At 38.0% G+C, this 20,340-nt stretch overlaps 1 protein-coding gene across 25 annotated transcripts in view; it reads left to right on the forward strand.

Annotated features, from left to right (window-relative positions):
* The window catches only part of BACH1 (BTB domain and CNC homolog 1), a 456,481-nt gene that overhangs the window by 24,191 nt on the left and 411,950 nt on the right, over positions 1-20,340 (forward strand). For 19 of the 25 annotated variants that reach the window (XR_010111114.1, XR_010111113.1, XR_008622411.2 and 16 more), the window contains 2 exons: positions 3,061-4,395; positions 7,414-7,620. Coding sequence is in view for 20 of the 25 variants with exons in the window: in XM_034947853.3 (XP_034803744.1) it covers positions 3,061-4,395; positions 7,414-7,620 (1,542 nt within the window). In the remaining 5 variants the exon portion in view is untranslated. Of the gene's footprint in view, positions 1-3,060; positions 4,396-7,413; positions 7,621-17,333; positions 20,327-20,340 lie in introns of those variants that run through there. The other 6 variants (XM_055105214.2, XM_055105213.2, XM_055105212.2 and 3 more) reach the window with 1 other exon arrangement.

The following is a 20,340-nucleotide window of genomic DNA, read 5'->3' on the forward strand; positions in this document are numbered from 1 at the left end:
GGAGGAAAGGTATGTGCATACATGCATGTGTGTATGCATTCATTCTTTCTAATTTAATGTGTAAATCATAAGTTTTCAAATATTTGAAGTGTTTCATTATAGTGACAGTGTCAAAATACCTTATAACTCACTATCCTAAAGACCTTTTTAGATTATTTTAACGTATTTAAAAATTTTAATTGAAATTTTTATCGAGTGTATTAGGGTTCTCCAGAGGGACAGAACTAATAGGATATATGTATGTATGAAGGGGCGTTTGTTAAGGAGAATTGGCTCACATGTTCACAAGGTGAAGGCCCATTATAGGCCACCTGCAAGCTGAGGAGGAAGGAAGCTAGTAGTGGCCCAGTCCGAGTCCAGAGGCCTCAAAAGTAGGGAAGCCAACACTGTAGAGCCTTCAGTCTGTGGCCAAAGGCCCAAGAGCCCTCGGCAAACCGCTGGTGTAAGTCTAAGAGTCCAGAGGCCAAAGAACCTGGCGTCTGATGTCAAGGGCAGGAGGCATCCAGGAGGGGAGAAAGATGAAAGCTGGAAGACTCAGCAAGTCACCTATCCCACCTTTTTCCTCCTGTTTTGTTCCAGCCTCGCTGGCAGCTGAGTGGATGGTGCCCACCCATATTGAGGGTGGGTCTTCCTCTCCCAGTCCACTGACTCAAATGTTAGTCTTCTCTAGCAACGCCCTCACTGACACACCCAGAAACAAGACTTTAACTTCAATCCAATCAAGTTGACATTTAATATTAACTGTCACACTGATGTTTTCATGTACAGATGTAAGAAACAATGCAGAGTTCCTTTTCACTTTGTCCAGTGTCCGCCATTGATAACATTTTGCAAAATTGTAGTATAGTATTACAACCAGGATATTGATACAATCTCCCATAGCGTTCAGATTGCCACAGTTTTGCTTGTACTAGCATGTGTGTGTGCGGGTTAAGTTCTATATAATTTTATCCCCTGCAAAGGTTTGTGTATCCACCACCATAGTTAAGATAACAGCCGGGCCCAGTGGCTCACGCCTGTAATCCCAGCACTTTGGGAGGGCGAGGCAGGCAGATCACCTGAGGTCAGGAGTTCGAGACCAGCCTGGCCAACATGGTGAAACCACATCTCTACTAAAAATACAAAAATTAGCCAGGCGTGGTGGCGGGCACCTGTAATCCCAGCTACTTGGGAGACTGAGGCAGGAGAATCACTTGCAGTGAGCCAAGATCGCGCCGCTGCACTCTAGCCTGGGTGACAGAGAGAGACTCTGCCTCAAAAAAAAAAAAAAGAAAAGAAAAGATACTGAACTTGCCAACACACAAAGATCCCTTGTGTTGTCCTTTTATAACCACAGACATCTCCTGCCTACACTCCATGCCCTCATCCCCTTGCCCCCTTCCTCCGTGCCTAATCCATGGCAACCACTAATCTTTCTTCCTTTTCTAAAGTTTTGTCATTCTAAAAATGTTATATAAATGGAATTATGCAGTATATTACCTCTTAGGATTGATGTTGTTTGACTTAGCTGAGATTATCCAGCTTGTGTGTATCAGCAATTTATTCCTTTTTATTGCTGAGTAATATTCTGTAGTATGGATGTACCGTGTGTGTGTGTGTGTAGCTTTTTACCTGTTGAAGGAAATCAGGCTAATTCTGGTTTTTGGCTATCACAAATAAAATTGCTGTAAACATTTGTGTACTGGTTTTTGTGTGAACATAAGTTTGCATTTCTCTGGGATAAAAGACCAGGAGTGCAGTTGCTGGGTCATATGGTAGTTGCATGTTTAGTTTTATAAGAAAGTTTTTTTCAAAGTGTCTGTACCATTTTACATTCCCACTAGCAATATGTGAGTGATTTAGTTTATCTGCATTCTCATTAGCATTTGATGGTATCACTGCTTTTTATTGGAGCCTTTAAAAAGCCTGAACATGGTTTAGCATGTTTATGTTTTTAAGAAGATCACGGCCGGGCGCGGTGGCTCACGCCTGTAATCCCAGCACTTTGGGAGGCCGAGGCGAGTGGATCATGAGGTCAGGAGATAGAGACCATCCTGGCTAACGTGGTGAAACCCCCGTCTCTACTAAAAATACAGAAAAATTAGCCGGGCATGGTGGCAGGCGCCTGTAGTCCCAGCTGCTCGGGAGGCTGAGGCAGGAGAATGGCGTGAACCCAAGAGGCGGAGCTTGCAGTGAGCCGAGATCGCGCCACTGCACTCCAGCCTGGGCGACAGAGCGAGACTCCGTCTTAGAAAAAAAAAAAAATCACAAATATTAATATTATCTTGACCACTCTTATAAGAACTCAGTGGTTTCAAATTAATTTTGTGCTTTTAATCCAGGATGATGCCTTCTGTGTACTGGAGTTGGTTCCATTTGCCTCTCACTTTAAGAGGCAGGTTTAATGTAAATGTGCAAGTTTCTACTTAAAAGTTCTGTTACTTTGAGTCCATGAATTTTTGCTGAAACAGTACCGAGGCATGATTTTTATAACTTCTCTTAGATCACTTTTAAAAATCTGAATCTTTAAAACTTTTACTGTTAGGAATTTTTGACAGTAAAGTTAATAGTTACCAGTTAGTATGCATTTACCATGGATCAAGACTTTGTAACTGCTTTAGAAATACTGTTTTATATCCTTTAAAATTCTGCTTTTGTAGCTTGTAGCAGTTGGAGTTGTTTGGAATACAGTGGCCATGTGGAGCTGGGCTAGCAGTAGACTCACTATGTGTGGCAGGTAGTGTTCATCCTGCTCTAATTCATAGATGATTTTTTTTTCCACTATCATGGGAAAATTGTGGTAATGTCTTACGTCTTTAACTTATGTGAGTAAACCATAGTTCATGTGCAATTAAGAGAGGCCTCTATAAAACAGTGTGTGGTCCCCGTGAAAAGCATGCTTTTCCAGGATCTTTTTCTTTTACATTTCTTAGAAGAATATGTTTTCTTCAAATTAAAGTACATATTTTATAATTATCACAAATAAGTTACATATCTCTCTATTCCTCTTCTACTTATTTTGTTTTTATGTACTAGACAGCTTTCAAATGATGTGTTTGTTTTTATTTTGTGTATCAACAGGTGACAGTTAAAGGATTTGAACCTTTAATTCAGTTTGCCTATACTGCTAAACTGATTTTAAGTAAAGAGAATGTGGATGAAGTGTGCAAATGTGTGGAGTTTTTAAGTGTACACAATATTGAGGAATCCTGCTTTCAGTTTCTGAAATTTAAGTTTTTGGACTCCACTGCAGACCAGCAAGAATGCCCAAGAAAAAAATGCTTTTCATCACACTGTCAGAAAACAGACCTTAAACTTTCACTTTTGGACCAGAGGGATCTAGAAACTGATGAAGTGGAGGAATTTCTGGAAAATAAAAATGTTCAGACTCCTCAGTGTAAACTCCGCAGGTATCAAGGAAATGCAAAAGCCTCACCTCCTCTACAAGACAGTGCCAGTCAGACATATGAGTCCATGTGCTTGGAGAAGGATGCTGCTCTGGTCTTGCCTTCTTTATGCCCCAAATACAGAAAATTCCAAAAAGCATTTGGAACTGACAGAGTCCGTACTGGGGAATCTAGTGTCAAAGACATTCATGCTTCTGTTCAGCCAAATGAAAGGTCTGAAAATGAATGCCTGGGAGGAGTCCCGGAGTGTAGAGATTTGCAGGTGATGTTAAAATGTGACGAAAGTAAATTAGCAATGGAACCTGAAGAAACGAAGAAAGATCCTGCTTCTCAGTGCCCAACTGAAAAATCAGAAGTGACTCCTTTCCCCCACAATTCTTCGATAGACCCTCATGGACTTTATTCTTTGTCTCTTTTACACACATATGACCAATATGGTGACTTGAATTTTGCTGGTATGCAAAACACAACAGTGTTAACAGAAAAGCCTTTGTCAGGTACAGACGTCCAGGAAAAAACATTTGGTGAAAGTCAGGATTTACCTTTGAAATCCGACTTGGGCACCAGGGAAGATATTAGTGTTGCATCTAGTGATAGGAGTAGTGTGGAGCGAGAAGTGGCAGAACACCTAGCAAAGGGCTTCTGGAGTGACATTTGCAGCACGGACACTCCTTGCCAAATGCAGTTATCACCTGCTGTGGCCAAAGATGGCTCAGAACAGATCTCACAGAAACGGTCTGAGTGTCCGTGGTTAGGTATCAGGATTAGTGAGAGCCCAGAACCAGGTCAAAGGACTTTCACAACATTAAGTTCTGTCAACTGCCCTTTTATAAGTACTCTGAGTACTGAAGGCTGTTCAAGCAATTTGGAAATTGGAAACGATGATTATGTTTCAGAACCCCAGCAAGAACCTTGCCCATATGCTTGTGTCATTAGCTTGGGAGACGACTCTGAGACGGACACCGAAGGAGACAGTGAATCCTGTTCAGCCAGAGAACAAGAATGTGAGGTGAGCAGGAATATGTTCTTAATTCATTGTTTTAATAACCATTAATTGGGATTTACTGTGGATCAGCTCCCTTTGCATCATTAGGGATATAATCAGGTTCAGGGAGTGGGGAGGAAACTCATACAAAGTTAATTGTAAGACTGTGTGATAGGGCTGGGTGCAGTGGCCCACAACTGTAATTCCAGCACTTTGAGAAGCCGAGGTGTGGGTGGATCACCTGAAGTCAGAAGTTTGAGATCAGCCTGGCCAACATGGCGAATCCCCGTCTCTACAAAAATTAGCTGGGTGTAGTGGTGGGTGCCTGTAATCCCAGCTACTCGAGAGGCTGAGGCAAGAGAAGCGCTTGAATGTGGGAGGCGGAGGTTGCAGTGAGCCAGGTTTGCACCACTGCACTCCAGCCTAGGAGACAGAGCAAGACTGTCTCAAAAAATTTTTTAAAAACACTGTGTGATAAATACCAAAAGAGAGAGATGAAGTTTGAAGGACTTCTGTGTTCATTTGTTTCCAGTAGATATATTAACCATAAAGTAGGTTCACACATTGGCTGTGTTCACACATCGGCCATTTAATTGTTTAAATCAAATGCCATGCTGCAAGACAAAAAAGAATAATGATTCTATGCTCATTATTTGATAACTCCTGGAAAAATGCAGCATATATTCAGTCTTGCTCATTGCTAATAAGAACCTCTAGACCTGGGACATGTCCCTGAGCAGTGGTTTAACAGTGATTAGTTGTAGGAATGTGACTTCTAGTGGAGTAAAGTTTATTGGATCTAGTTTTTCATGGCCATTGATTTTTAAATTTTCCTTTGGCCATTTCAACTATTGATGAATGTCTTAATTTAGCATGAGTTACATGTAGCTGGTATGATATTAATCAAAGCAAGCTTGATTTGTATATTCTGTTTGTATTTGATAGATCCTTTCTGTAAAATATTACTTATAAGTCCAGTAATGATAAGGGCCTGTTAGTTCCTTCCAAAAATATATTAATTAAAATATTTTTTCTTTTTTTTGTTTTTATATTTTATGATTTTGTTTGCCTTTCAATAGTTGGCTTTTCTCTTTATAATCACAATTTACATTCTTTTTAAAAATTATTTTTCTATTTTATTCATTGCATTTTTTCCGCTTTCTTGGGCTTTGTTTATTGTAAGAATACTTAACATGGGATCTACCCTTATGACAAAATTTTAAGTGTACGATACAGTATTGTTAAGTATAAGCACAATATTGTACAGCAGATCTCTATAACTTATTCTTTTATGACTGAAACTTAACCCATCCAATTGCAATTCCCCATTTTTTCCCTCTCCCTAGCCCCTGGCAACCACCATTCTACTCTCTGTTTCTGTGAGTTTGACTGTTCTGTCTACTTCGTATAAGTGAAATCATGTTGGATTTACTCTCCTCTGTGTCTGGCTTATTTCACTTAGCATGATGCCTCCCAAGTTCTCCATATTGTAGGCAAATGGCAGGATTTCCTTCTTTTTATCAGGCTGAATGGTATTCCTTTGTGTATATACACCACGTTTTCTTTATCCGTTCATCCATCCATGGACATTTAGGTTGTTTCCATATCGTGGCTATTGTGAATAATGCGGTAACGAATATGGCGGGGAGTACAGACTGGGCACAGTGGCTCATGCCTGTAATCCCAACATCTTGGGAGGCTGAGGTGGGTAGATTGCCTGACCCCAGGAGTTTGAGATCAGCTTGGGCAACATGGTAAAACCCCGTCTCTACAAAAAATACAAAAATTAGCCAGGCATGGTGGCATGTGCCAGTAGTCCCAGCTACTTAGGAAGCTGAGGTGAGAGGATTGCTTGAGCCTAGGAGGTTGAGGCTGCAGTAAGCCATGATTGTGCCACCGTACTCCTGCATGACAGAGACCCTGTCTCCAAAAAAATATGTGTAGATCAGTGCAGATAACCTTTTGAGATGCTGATTGCAGTTCTTTTGGATAAATACCCAGGAGTGAGATTGCTGGGACATACAGTGCTATGATTTTTAATGGTTTGAAGAACCTCCATACCATTTTCCATGGCAGTTGCACTGTTTTCCCACAGGTGTACAAGGATTCCAATTTCTCTGCATCCCATTCTTTGGCATTTTCTTTGGTTTCATAGCTGTTGGGATTACAGGCATGGCTTTGAAAGAGGCTTTCTTTTTTAAAAATAATCTTGGCTTTGGAAGGAGATGGATTGGTGATTAAGAAGTAGCATGTATGCATGGGTTATATATAGATTTTTATGACATTATAAATGTAGCATTTGGAATTACTACAAAAAGAATATTAAAAAAAATTTTTTTTAATTTAAAACATTTTATGTAACTAATATCTGTAAGTTTAAAAGGTAAGTTAAGTAGGTTGCCAGACTGACCTGTGTTTCATTTACATTTTTGATAATTAAACCCACACAATTTTGTTTTAAAAAAGTTTCTTTTTCTTTTTCCAAATTTAAGTATGTCAAAATGACTTTAACATATTCATAAGACTTTTCTAACTTTTTTTATATTGGCAAGTGAAATGTGTATCTTTTAGAGTGATTTATGTGAGACTAACATTTTCTTGATAGAAAAATAAATTTTCTGAAATGCTGTAGAAATTACTAGCATAATTATACTAATATCAAACCAATGCTGTATAGTCATTTCCTTCAAAAAATAAAATAGATTTTATTTTTGGGTTGAGTAAAAACGTCTGTGTATTAACATGCAATAGTAAAATAAATTCTGTCTGTACATTTTACATATGTCAGTATTTGTGTTAATATGTTTGATTTGCTGAAAAAAAATCTGCTTATTGTATTTGTCTTTTGAAATAGACCATAAATATAAATTAGATTATCAGTTTTTATTATAATGGATTGTATAGAAATTGGGATAGAGGCCTATGTTTTCTTTAATGTAAAATAAGTTCTCTGAAAAACTTAGATGTATACCTTCATCTTCCTAGGTTTGACTATAATTATAAAATACAGCAATAATTAGTAATATTTATTTCATATTCTAGGTAAAACTGCCATTCAATGCACAACGGATAATTTCACTGTCTCGAAATGATTTTCAGTCCTTGTTGAAAATGCACAAGCTTACTCCAGAACAGCTGGATTGTATCCATGATATTCGAAGAAGAAGTAAAAACAGAATTGCTGCACAGCGCTGTCGCAAGAGAAAACTTGACTGTATACAGAATCTTGAATCAGAAATTGAGAAGCTGGTAAGTGTAAAAGTTTCTTGTTACTATTTAAATTCCACCACTTTCTTTTTTGTCAAGGAAATAGTTTTTAAATTTCTAGGTCAGATATAATGCTCAATTACTTATTTTAATATGTATCAATTACCGTTTTATCATTTTTACCATGATATGCTGTGATATGTAAGTGCTTTTTAAAAAGAAGGTTTTCAAATTAAGAATGACTTTACTCTCTACCTAATCATTAGTGGTTGTGAATAGATTCAAGAAATTATAAAGCACTTTAGGTTCTCTGTTTTGTGTCTATAAAAGTTAATATTCCAGGTGTTCATTTAAATGAACTGTGGACCTGAATAACTTGTTTTGGTTGATACCAAAACCAGACCAACCAGGATCTTTCATCTAAGGAAAAAAATTCTGATAGATATGGTGATATGAATTGAAAATATTAATATCTAATGGGATCCTAAGTGAGAACAATGCTTGCTTTTGAATCTTTTCTTTTTCTTTTTTGAGATGGAGTCTTGCTTTGTCGCCCAGGCTGGAGTGCAGTGGTGCGATCTCGGCTCACTGCAAGCTCTGCCTCCTGGGTTCATGCCATTCTCCTGCCTCAGCCTCCGGAGTAGCTGGGACTACAGGCGCCTGCCACTGCGCCTGGCTAATTTTTTTTTAAATTTATTTTTTGTATTTTTAGTAGAGATGGGGTTTCACTGTGTGAGCCAGGATGGTCTCGATCTCCTGACCTCGTGATCTGCCTGTCTTGGCCTCCCAAAGGGATTTCAGGCATGAGCCACCGTGCCTGGCCTGAATCTTATTTTCTATTCCATCATCAAGACACAAATTAACTGAAAATTGATTAGTTTACTCCTCTTTCTTTTTTCCGTTGGTGGAAGGAAGCATTGTATGAAAGAGGACAACTCTGATAGTACAGGCCAGCTAAAGCTAAGATACGGTGAAAGATAGCAAGGAAACAGCCTAGAAGTAGTAAAAACATTGCTTGAATATTCAATTTTGTGTCTATTAATTGTTGAAAGTTTAAAAGTTGGGATTGTGGCAAGTTTTCAAGCGTGAACATTCTAGCTATGAATGGCGATTAAACAGCAACAATTTAGGGAAAAAAATTGTGCCTCCAAGAGAAGTTGAAAAATAAAAATTTATTATTTATATATTGCACATATACTTTGTGTAAAAAGATAAAAAATCATAACTATATTAAAGAGATGAAGCATAACTAAATAAAAAAAGAGGAACCAGATGTTTTACAAATAGAGGCATGAGAGATGTTAAAAAAAAAAAACAAAAAACCCAAACACCGACATGATATTGCTGAATAGTTAAAGTTGTTAAAACCAAGGAGGAAAAGTTTTCAATTCTATAGTACTTAGTACTTTTAGAGTGTGTATCAGTAATACCTTTAATAAACACTGGTGTTCTTTCTTATTCAGTTTTGAATTAAACCCTTACCTGCCTTTAGAAGGAGTATAGCATTTTGAGCTTCAGTTTTTATTCTGTGCTGCAATACAGAGATGCTTTTTACACTGTTAGGTTATGTGAAGCTAGTGGAATGAAATCTACATAAAATTGTACTACTGAAGTTCTTAGTTATGCTTCTTAGTTCTTCTTCTTGCTCTTTCTCGTCTGCCAGCTATAATTTATAGTAGTTCATAGAGTTTATCCAGTTTTCTTACTCCTCTAAAAATAAAAATAAAAGCGAAACAAGACTATTCTAGTTTATTTCGTAACTTTATTTTATAAATGGATACTAAGCAAATATGTTTGAGAGTAGCTATTATCCTTTAGAACTACTCTATTTCTTGGCTCAAGGGTTTTATTTTTTTGATACAAATCAGACATTGGTTTGCTAGATTATTGATATTGCTACTAAATTTCAGATATCTAGGATGAAGAAGCCTTGCTATCTTTGGGCTTTCTTCTCCCTCTGCCTTTCCTTCTTAGAGAGGTGGCAGATACAGTGGTTAAAATTGTGGGCTCTCAATCAGATGCTTAGTAACTTTGGGCAGGTTAATTTCTCTGTGACTTGGGGTTTTCATCGGAAAAATAGGATAATACTAGTTCCTACTTTATAGATTAGGTGCTTATTTGGGGGAATTAATTGAGTTAATCCATCTGAAGAACTTAGAACAATGCCTGGCACGTAGTAACTACTCAATAAATACTATGTATTTATTATTATTTTCCATTTTCTACTTTTTAAAAAATTTTATTTGGTTTATTTATTTATTTATTTTTAGACAGAGTCTTGCTCTGTCGCCCAGGCTGGAATGCAGTGGCATGATCTCGGCTCACTGCAACTTCCGCCTCCCGGGTTCAAGCGATTCTCCTGTCTCTGTCTCCCGGGTTCAAGCAATTCTCCTGCCTCAGCCTCCTGAGTAACTGGGATTACAGGCACGTGCCACCACACCCAACTAATTTTTTGTATTTTTAGTGGAGAACAGGGGCTTCACCGTGTTAACCAGGATGGTCTCGATCTCCTGACCTCGTGATCCACCCGCCTCAGCCTTCCAAAGTGCTGGGATTACAGGTGTGAGCCATTGCATCCGGTCTCCATTTTCCCTTTCTTAATTGACCTTCTTCCTAATGTCTCTGCCTAAACTGTAAACTCTGTGTTTGGTATATTGCTTCTGTCATCATAGTAAGGTTCCTTTCATATGGTCAGTGAATAACTACTGGTTAATTTTCAATACAAAGTAATATTTTGTTTCTCAGCAGTTTTTATGAAATCCAAAATCAGAATGGTCAGTATCCTGTTTATTACATTAATTTGGACTCTTTGGCTTCAAGAAACAGACTTTTGATTGAAGAATGAATGAATGAATGAATGAATTTGTTGTAGGGAGATAGGTAACTCTCATTTAGAAGCTAGACAATGGAGCCAGGCCTCATAAATAACAGGGAACAGAAGTGGAAGACTCCTGGGAACCCAGGGACTTCTCTGTGCACCCGCTTCGCTCTCTATCCGAGAGTGGCTTTGTGTGCCACTAAGTGCACATGGGAAGGGTGGCTGTGGCACAATGCCTGAATAATTTCACTCTCTCCAGGGACTAATCCAGTCAGAGACTACTGTTTAGTCAGTTCTGAATTCCCAAGGAGAGCATCTTACTGGCTGAATTCACTCAGGTATCCTCTTCTGTGACTAGCGAGCAAGAACAAAATAGAAGAGTCAAGACCCTCCTTTCTGGGCAGGCACAGCAGACATCTGATAGTGTCTCCTGCACCTAGATAGGCGCCAGTCTGACTTCCAAAATAACCCCAGAGAAGTTGTGTTGGAGTTTTTGTATCAGAGTGACTCATTTGTGTTTCATCTTCCTTGAAGTCTCTACTCAGTCCTTCACACTACTCTCAGTTCTAGTGATTTGTACTGGCAAACTCCAGTTGCAGCGTGAGGGGTACATTACAAATTTCTGTCCTGCGTAGATGTCTTTCTCAGATAAACATAAACAGAAAATATGCTGCTTATTAGCTAATACGAATAAGAAAGCTGGCCCGTCTAGAAGGAAAAGAATTTGACGTTTAAGATAGTTATTATGGTAAGAAGTTTACTTGGACCCTAGTTGTTGGGTGATGTTATGGATCTTGTCTTTTGTAAACAGAAAACTAGGAGGGTTACAGCCAGAGGTTTATACTTAGTAGCATGGAGAGTTGAGAATAGAGAGGAAGGAATGTGAACAGATATTTGTGTATATTTTAATCTCATTGAGATGTTACTTTTTGAAAGTAACATGGCCAATAAAGAAGCAGTATTCTTAGTCTTTATAGTCTAAAGATTGTAACAAACCTATTTAAGGGAAATTGCTTGTTTAATAATTAAACAGCCATTTGCACATAGTGAATGACTGGTTGGCTTTATCATATTAATAGATTCACAGTATTTATTGCTCTGGTCTAAAAATATTCATGCAGAGGGCCCTATATTCTAGTTAGTTTGGTCTTTGGCTATTGGCTGTTTGTTTTCCTAGAGAGAAATCTTGGAACTTTTTGCAGTTCGTCCTGAGGGTAATGGCATAATAGACTCTGGATGGATCAGCATGTGATAAAAAGGGGTTTGATTACAATAGAATAATTATTCTAAAATGTTTGCAAAGTGGGTTAGTATTATAATTATGTATAAAGGAATAAAGGACACTTTTATTAAAGTCTCAGTGTGTTGGGACAAAGGGAGATGTGAGTTAGCATTTAGTAAATAAGGTATTTCTCAACAAGAAGTTCTGTCAGAGTCTAATAGAACCTTTGAAGAAAAGGTGTGTATTTATTTGGTGGAAAAATGGATGGTATTGACTTTAGCATTTATTTTGAATTTTATAGTATGTTAGAGGTTAAGCATTAATTTAGCATTGCTTTTATTACAAGGACTGAATGCGCATAATGCATAAGCCAGTAACATGACTTTGGTTTTTTTGTTATTGTTTTTTTTTTTTTTTTTTTGAGGCAGAGTCTCGCTCTTTTCGCCCAGGCTGGAGGTCGGTCTTGGCTCACTGTAAGCTCCGCCTCCTAGGTTCACACCATTCACCTGCCTCGGCCTCCCGAGTAGCTGCGACTACAGGTGCTGGCCACCATGCCTGGGTAATTTTTTTATATTTTTAGTAGAGACGGGGTTTCACTGTGTTAGCCAGGATGGTCTTGATCTCCTGACCTCGTGATCCGCCCGCCTCAGCCTCCCAAAGTGCTGGGATTATAGGCGTGAGCCACTGCGCCCGGCTGACTTTTAAAACTAACAATTATAAAGTCTTTGGATTCAACTTCTGTTCATGTGTTTAACTTATGAAGCTCTTGTCTATGTAGCTTTCTTTACAAGGTCCAAGTTTATTCTTTTCTGGAAGATTAATTCAGAAGTTAGAAAATATACATATCTCTGATAACCATTTTAACCTCAGAGGTACCCTGAAATGAAGGGAGCCTCGCTTTTTGCAGAAAAATATTTACCAAAATGTATTTCTTTTAGAAAGTATCAAATATTGTTTTCGATATCAACTTGTAAGTGATCAGCAATCAGAATATTCACAAACACTTGCACTCAGGGTTGAGGTGTTCAGACACCATTTTATTTCATTACTTTTGTCCATTATGATGGCACAGAAGTAAAACGACCTCATCCATCCTTAGTGATTTGCATTTTGTGGTGAAGATTATATTTTATTAAAAATAAACCTGTCCTATTCACAACTAGTCACAATTTACTGGCTGCTCGACCAAAGCGCACCCCAGTGGCCCTTCTGGAACCTGCCTTCTGTCATTCCGTGTTGTCGTTGAGCAGCATTTCTTGAAATGTGGTGTGTGTCCCATTGGCATCATAGTTATCTTGGGGTGCCCCTTAAGGTGGACATTTCTTAGTCTATACCAGAGCTGTTGTTAAGGCCCTGGACCTTGCATTTGATACAAGTCCAAGATAAATGTTATGTACGTTTTAAATTCTGAGAACTCACTGCATGATAGCACTGAGGTCAGACGGAGGCTTTGGAGACAAATGACTGGAAAGCCTACCTGGCCACTGGGTAGCTTTGTGGTCTGGGGCAATTGCTTAACCTCCAGTACCCACAATCCCCCGTTACTAATGTGGGATAAGAGTAACAGCCACAGCGGGGTTGATGCAAGGATCTGATGAGATCAGGGATGAAAAGCTGTTTGTACTGCCCAGCACGTGTTCAGGGCTCAATATGTATTAGTTGTACTTTAAATAAAAGTGGTTCTCTATTCTTCCTATAAGTATTTGCTGGTCACCCTACATGTTAAATGTTGTGCTTGGTACCAGGATGTCAGAAATGAGTAAGACAGAATCCTCACTTACTTACAGTCTCATAGGGAGTCAAGTTCAAGTGTGTTCGTTTTTTCTTGAGCTTCATGTCAGCACCCCCCACCCTATTCTAAAAATTTCAAGCTTTCAGAAAAGTTAAATGAATGGGTACCATAAGCAACCATATACTCTGCATGTAGATTCTTTGATTTTTGACATTTTGCCACATTTGCTTTATTTCTCTATCTTGATCTTTCCGCCTTTGTCTCTCCACCTCAGATCATCTGTCTATACCTGTTGGTTTGTCAGTCTTTGCACCTCTATCTCCGTCTATCCATCTTGGTCCTTTTTTAACCCCATTTGGTTGATCTTGGTCTCTCACCCCTTGGTGTCACTGTCGTTCCTGTCCTGCTGTCTTGCTGGCTGTCATTCCTCACTCTGGCTCTCTTCCTCTCCTTTTATTTTCTGAATTGTTTGAAAGCTACCATATTATGACACTTCATCCTTAAATGTTTAAACATGCATCTTCTAAAAAGAGACATTCTTAGATATGACTAATACCTTTATTATGCCTGAGAATTTCAACACATCCTAAATATTATATCTAGTTTTTATTCAAATTACTCTGATTTTCCCATCTTTCATAGATGCTTTTTTTTCAAACGAGGATACAGTCATCGTATAATGCATTTGATTAAACCTGTTCAGTCTCTTAATCTAGAACAAGTACTCTCATTGTTTTAATGACAATAACTTTTTGAAGTATCCAGGCCGGATTTCTCATAAATGTCTTACTTTATTTGTCTGATTGCTTCCCCATGGCTTTAAGTCATTTCTCCATCCCTTTATTTCCCGTAAACTGGAAATGTTTGAGTTGAGGAGACTGAGTTTAAACATTCACTGGTGTTGTCCTTTATATTGTGTCGCCTAGGGAGGCAGGAGGTCCAGTGTCAGTATTGTCCTACCTGGGTAGCTGGGAAGTGCCAGATTGCTCCATTTTCAAAGTAATATTTTTTCAACCTGTGTTGCTTAGTTATCTATGATGTGTTACTTGGGCACTTTATAATTATCCCGTTCCCCAATACTCTTGCATCCTTTAGAATATGTTGATGACCTTCACTGTGATTACCATGATTACAAAATCATGATTTTTCTAATTCTTTCATTCTATTTACATTATTTTAGTTGGTATTCCTGATTAAAAAGGATTGTTCTTCCTTTCTTTCTCTTTTTTTTTTTATTTTTTTTGAAACAGAGTCTCACTCTGTTGCCTAGGCTGGAGTGTGGAGTGCAGTGGCGTGATCTCAGCTCACTGCAACCTCTACCTCCCAGGTTCATGTGATTCTCCTGCCTCAGCCTCCCGAATAGCTAGGACTACAGGTGCCCACCACCACACCTAGCTAATTTTTGTATTTTTAGAAGTGATGGGTTTTCATCGTGTTGGCCAGCCTGGTCTCGAACACCTGACTTCAAGTGATCTGCTTTCCTCAGCCTCCCAAAGTGCTGGGATTACAGACATGAGCCACCATGCCTTGCCTTTTCTTGTTTTCTCTTTTCCCTCCCTCCCACTCTTTGGAATCACAGTGGACTCATGGATTAATTTTTTCTGATTCAATTTGTTAGAATAAGTAATAGTCATTATTCTTTTTGATGTTGACATTTTTCAAATTTGGCCTGGGAGAGCCCGTTCAAGCCAGCTCCTGTCCTGTTGACATAACCATCTAGCACCTGCCATGGTCTCACTTTTTAACCTCTATTGTTTCAAGATTTGGAATCACCCATTTCTTTAAAACTCCTGGTTTCTTCTAGCAGTTATATTGGACTTTGGAAAGCCTACCTGCTGCTGGAGTATTATTCCTTCTGGGCCTTTTTCAGTGGACAGAGCTAGGAAATATATGCATCTGTGTATCAAATAAAGCATTCATTGTATCATGAATTCATATATATCAGGCTTCAGTAAATGAAAGTAAAAAGTACATTAGAAATCCTGAGTTTATGTAGTATTTCCAGTCCAAATTTAGCAGTATAGAGCTTTTGTCTTCACTTCTTTTATACGTTTATGTTTAATCTCTCATCACTTACAGGAAAAATTTTGGCTCCAATTACATTAGTGTATTGTTTCCTTTATAATATACAGTAAGTTCTCACTTAACATGAAATGATGGATAATGAAACCAGTTTTTTTCCTCATCAACTTTATAATGAAAGGATGTTGTAAAAATGAGAACACTTGGACACAGGGTGGGGAACATCACACACCGGGGCCTGTCGTCGGGTGGGGGAGTGGGGAGGGATAGCATTAGGAGATATACCTAATGTGCCGGGTGCGGTGGCTCAGGAGTTCGAGGCTAGCCTGGCCAACATGGTGAAACCCCGTCTCTATTAAAAATACAAAAATTAACGGGCATGGTGGTGCAAACCTGTAATCCCAGCTACTCGGGAGGCTGAGGCAGGAGAATCGCTTGAACCTGGGAGGTGGAGGTTGCGGTGAGCCGAGATCATGCCATTGCACTCCAAGAGCGAAACTCCGTCTTAAAAAAAAAAAAAACAAAAAAAAACTGAGTTAATGGGTGCAGCACACTAACATGGCACATGTATACATATGTAACAAACCTGCACGTTGTGCACATGTACCCTAGAACTTAAAGTATAATAAAAATAAATAAAAAATAAAATAAAAAAGAAAGGATGTGGAACAAAATGTTTATTGAGGACCTGGTGTGCGTTGTTTCTCTTAAAGTCAGTTTCCAAAAACCTGTCGATGATTTTAAGTGAGGGCACACTGTATAAAAAGTAAAAAAATTAGACAATCAGTATTACTATTAACAGTAAACAAATTGAGCAGAATTTGAGATTTATTTGCTTTTTTATGCTTAAATATTTCCCAGTGTGAAGCTTTAAAGTTATTTGAAATATTTGTGTTACCAATTTGGCATACAATTAATTTTTTTTTCTATTTATATTACTGGGATTTACTCTCATTTTTTGAGACAGGGTTTCACTCTGTCACCCAGGCTAGAGTACAGTGGCACAATCATGACTCACTGCAGCCTTGACTTCTTGGGATCAAGCAAATCCTCTCGTATCAGCCTTCTGAGTAGCCAGGACTACAGGTGCGCACCACCATGCCCGGGTAATTTTTTTGTGAAGATGAGGTTTCGCTGTGTTGCCCAGGCTCCTCTCAAAACTCCTGGGCTCAATCGATCCTCCTGCCTTGGCCTCCCAAAGTGCTGAGATTTTAGGCATGAGCCACCATGCCTGGCCTACATTTTTAATTTGTTTTATTTTGAATGTAAAACGTTCATATGGTTCAAACGTTAAAACTATATTTTAAAAAATATATACTCCAAATCTTGATCTCATCTTCTCCTTATACCCTATTCATAGCTACTTCCTGTAGGTAACCATTTTCATTAGTTTCTGGATTTTTTTTTCCCTGTGTTTCTTTTCTAAAAATGTGTTAACATTTTATGTCTACTCTTATTATCCATCCTGCTGCATGGAAGTATTTTATATACATTTTTCTGTACTTTTTAAACTTAAGAATTGATTTATAGGAAATATTTTTTCTTAGTTCAGAGAGGTTGTCATTCGTTTTCCAGCTCCATAGTACTCAGTAGTGACTGTAATACAGTTCAAACCAGTCTTCTGTGGGTGGACAGTTGGGATCCTGCAGTGAATAACTGTATACTGTTTCATGTTTAAGGAGCTGTGTCTCTAGGACACATTCCTAGAAGTGGGATTGTTGGATCAAGGGTAAATACATACATAATTTTATTAGATATTAACAGATTCCCCTCCTTAGGAATTGTCATATTTGTCCTTCCAGCAGCAGTATATGTGTGTCTGTCTGTCCACACCCTCAGTCAAGATTTGTTGTCAGCTTTTGGGTTTTTTCCAGTCTGATAGTGAGATACCATGATATCTCGTAGTAGCTTTTATTTTTATCTTATGAGTGAAAATGAGCATTTTTGCTTATATTTCTCAGTGCCATTTGCAGATTTCTCTGAACTGCCTGTTCAGAGGTTTTACTTACTAAGGAACTATTAGTGACCATTTTCTAACGGTGAGTACTCTTTACCCTATCATAAAATTGTCACTTGTACTTTTGGTGCCAAATTCTTCTGTATCTTTATTGGGTGAGTTATATTTATGATCTTTAAAAAAATTATATTTGAATAAATGTTGTGCACTAGCTATTCAAAATAAGGATTTAGATGCAAAGGTTTTTTTTTTTTTTTTTTTGAGACAGAGTCTTGCTCTGTCACCCAGGCTGGAGTGCAGCGGCACAATCTCGGCTCACCGCAACCTCCGTCTCCCAGGCTCAAGTGATTCCCCTGCCTCAGCCTGCCCTTTTAGCTAGGTTTACAGGTGTGTGCCACCATGCCCAGCTAATTTTTTTGTATTTTTATTAGAGACAGGGTTTCACCATGTTGGCTAAGCTGGTCTCGAACTCCTGACCTCACATGACCCGCCCACCTCAGCCTCCCAAAGTGCTGGGATTACAGGCGTGAGCCACTGTGCCCAGCCTGTAAAGATTTTTTGTTGGTATAAAATCCAGAATGGTACCAGAATGCCAATTTTATTCCTTTTTAAGAAATAGCTCTAATTAAAGGTGCAGCACTTCAAACGTGATTTATACAGTTGTTTTTATAGGAAAATGGAAATATATTGTAGGGATAGGTAGCAGGACACCAATAGTGAGTCCCACTCATGACTGTAAGTAGTGACTTTGGGAGGTATCTTAAATACTGATGTCATTAAGTAATTAACTTGAATTACTTGTATTTTACTTTTAGTTATTAAGCTGACTGCTATTATAGTAAATATGTGTCTTAAACTTAGAGTGAAATGGAAACTGCTTAGAAGCTTAGCTGTGTAGGAGTTAAAGTGCAGGGGAACAGATGGGAACATTTAATTTATAGAAATAATTCTGGTGGAGTTCTAGGGCTGTGCCTATTTGTTTTAGTTGTTGTGAAGAAGCAAGCCATCTTGTATACTTAAAGAATGATGTCATCCCTAATTTAGTGGGGTGGGAGGAGTGAGAGTATTTAAAGATCATGTGGATATTAAGATACAGAAGTCATAAAATATTTGTAATCTTCATAGTATCTGTAGGTTAAGTAGTGGTTCTAATTTCTGGGAGGAAGTTCAAGTACTCCTTATTTTGTTTAACCATATTTAATTTAAAAGACCAACCAGCAGTTGAAAATTTTCTATTGCTGTTTAGAATAGATTCATCCCAACTTTGGTAGAGGAGTCCATGGCTGAATATTGCCATGACTGAAGAAAGATTATTTCTCACTTTCTTCTGGAAGCTTTGTTTTCATCCTCCTTTGGATTGGCTTCTGAGAGACCATAAAAAGAAATGGGTGTTGATTGCATTTAATGGTTCCTACTGTGAACAAGCAGTAGGTACCGTTCTTGCCCTTTCAGTATCTGCAGACTCATTTTATCAGAAGAGTGCAACTGATAAACTTTGCATAAGAGAAAATGTACTGGCCAAACATTGATTTTGCTTACATACACATACTTAACACACACATTCTTGACCTACATCTATTTAAAAAAAAAAAAAAAAAGAACTTGTATATAAAAATCTGAACAGATTGGAGAATACTTTGCCATATAAAAATTTAGTATTTTGTATTTATTGTATATTTTCTCAAAATATTACAAGGCTTTAAAATATTTTAGAAATAACAATAATTGGATTCATACATAATTTTATAGTAATACTTTTGTATAAAACTATAACAGTACTTTTGTATAAAGCAAAATTCGTTTTACCCTTTTAGTGACTTTTATGTCATAAAAGACTAAAGGATGGCACTTATAGATTAGCACTATGAACTAACTTGTCTCAAGGTTAACTGGCAGCCTCAACTCTCCAGAACCTGTCAATGAACAGAAAGCAAACAGAACAACACTGACTTGTTGAGAGTTGTGATAAATTTCATAAGAAAAACGTTTGACTTTCTAGCAAGTGTTTATTTACTCTTTTCTTATAAATACCTTGATTATTTGGTTTCCTGGCTCATAATAGATTAGAAGCAATAAGATGTTAGAACAAGAAGGATGAAATGGGATGATAATAGAAAAGACATGCTGTCAGCAGTGATAAGTGACATGGACAGGAAGGCAGGAACCAGAAAAACTTTTGAAAAATTCTATGGTAGACTTTCTTGTAGGGGTAATATCTTAAAATTATAATAATAACAAAAATGGTAATTAGCAAGCACAAAATTACCCCCCCCCCCCCCCGAATTCTTCACACTTTAGTAACTCACCCACCAGCTGTCTCTAGGCATCTTAAATTCAGTCCCATCCCTTCAGTGGGTTTGATGTTGCTTAAATCAAGAGAGGTGTTGTGTGGATTACATAGCTGAGATTGCATGTTGGAAAACAGCACAATATCTGGCAGAGAATCTGCTCAACAAATGCTGGTCATTAGTTGAATCTTGCAATGCTTTGAGTCTCAGTAATTAAGTTATGCTAACTGTACTTTTACTTTTTTCTTGTATCCCATCCAAAATGCCATCCATACCTGTTATATACAGTCTGTAAATCCAGAAAGCTCCAAAAACCGTATGTTTGTCACAAACTCTTTTGACCAAAAAACTGCCCCAAATTGACATTAGACTACGTAGTCTTTATCCTACTTTCTTCATTATTTGCTATTTTAATGTTTACCTAGAAATGTAAAGATAGTTGATAGGGAAGTGCTGCCCCAGGCCTGCTAGAGAAATTATGTGTGCACCCATACTATCTTTCCAAAACCTGAAAAATGCTTTGTGCCAAAATACATCTGCCCCAAGAGTTTTGGGTGGGAGATTCTGGGCCTTTAGTATTTAATGTAAAATTGAATGGAATTGAAAGGATAAACTCCATGTGATCTTACTTGATGAGAAGCCCCTGTATATTATTTGATCGCCTTGGAAATGTTGATTGAGCTAATAAACACAAGCCATTGTGTTCTCTTTCCCCACTTCACA

Source organism: Pan paniscus, chromosome 22 (assembly GCF_029289425.2).
Source record: "Pan paniscus chromosome 22, NHGRI_mPanPan1-v2.0_pri, whole genome shotgun sequence".
NCBI classification, from domain to species: Eukaryota; Metazoa; Chordata; class Mammalia; order Primates; family Hominidae; genus Pan; species Pan paniscus.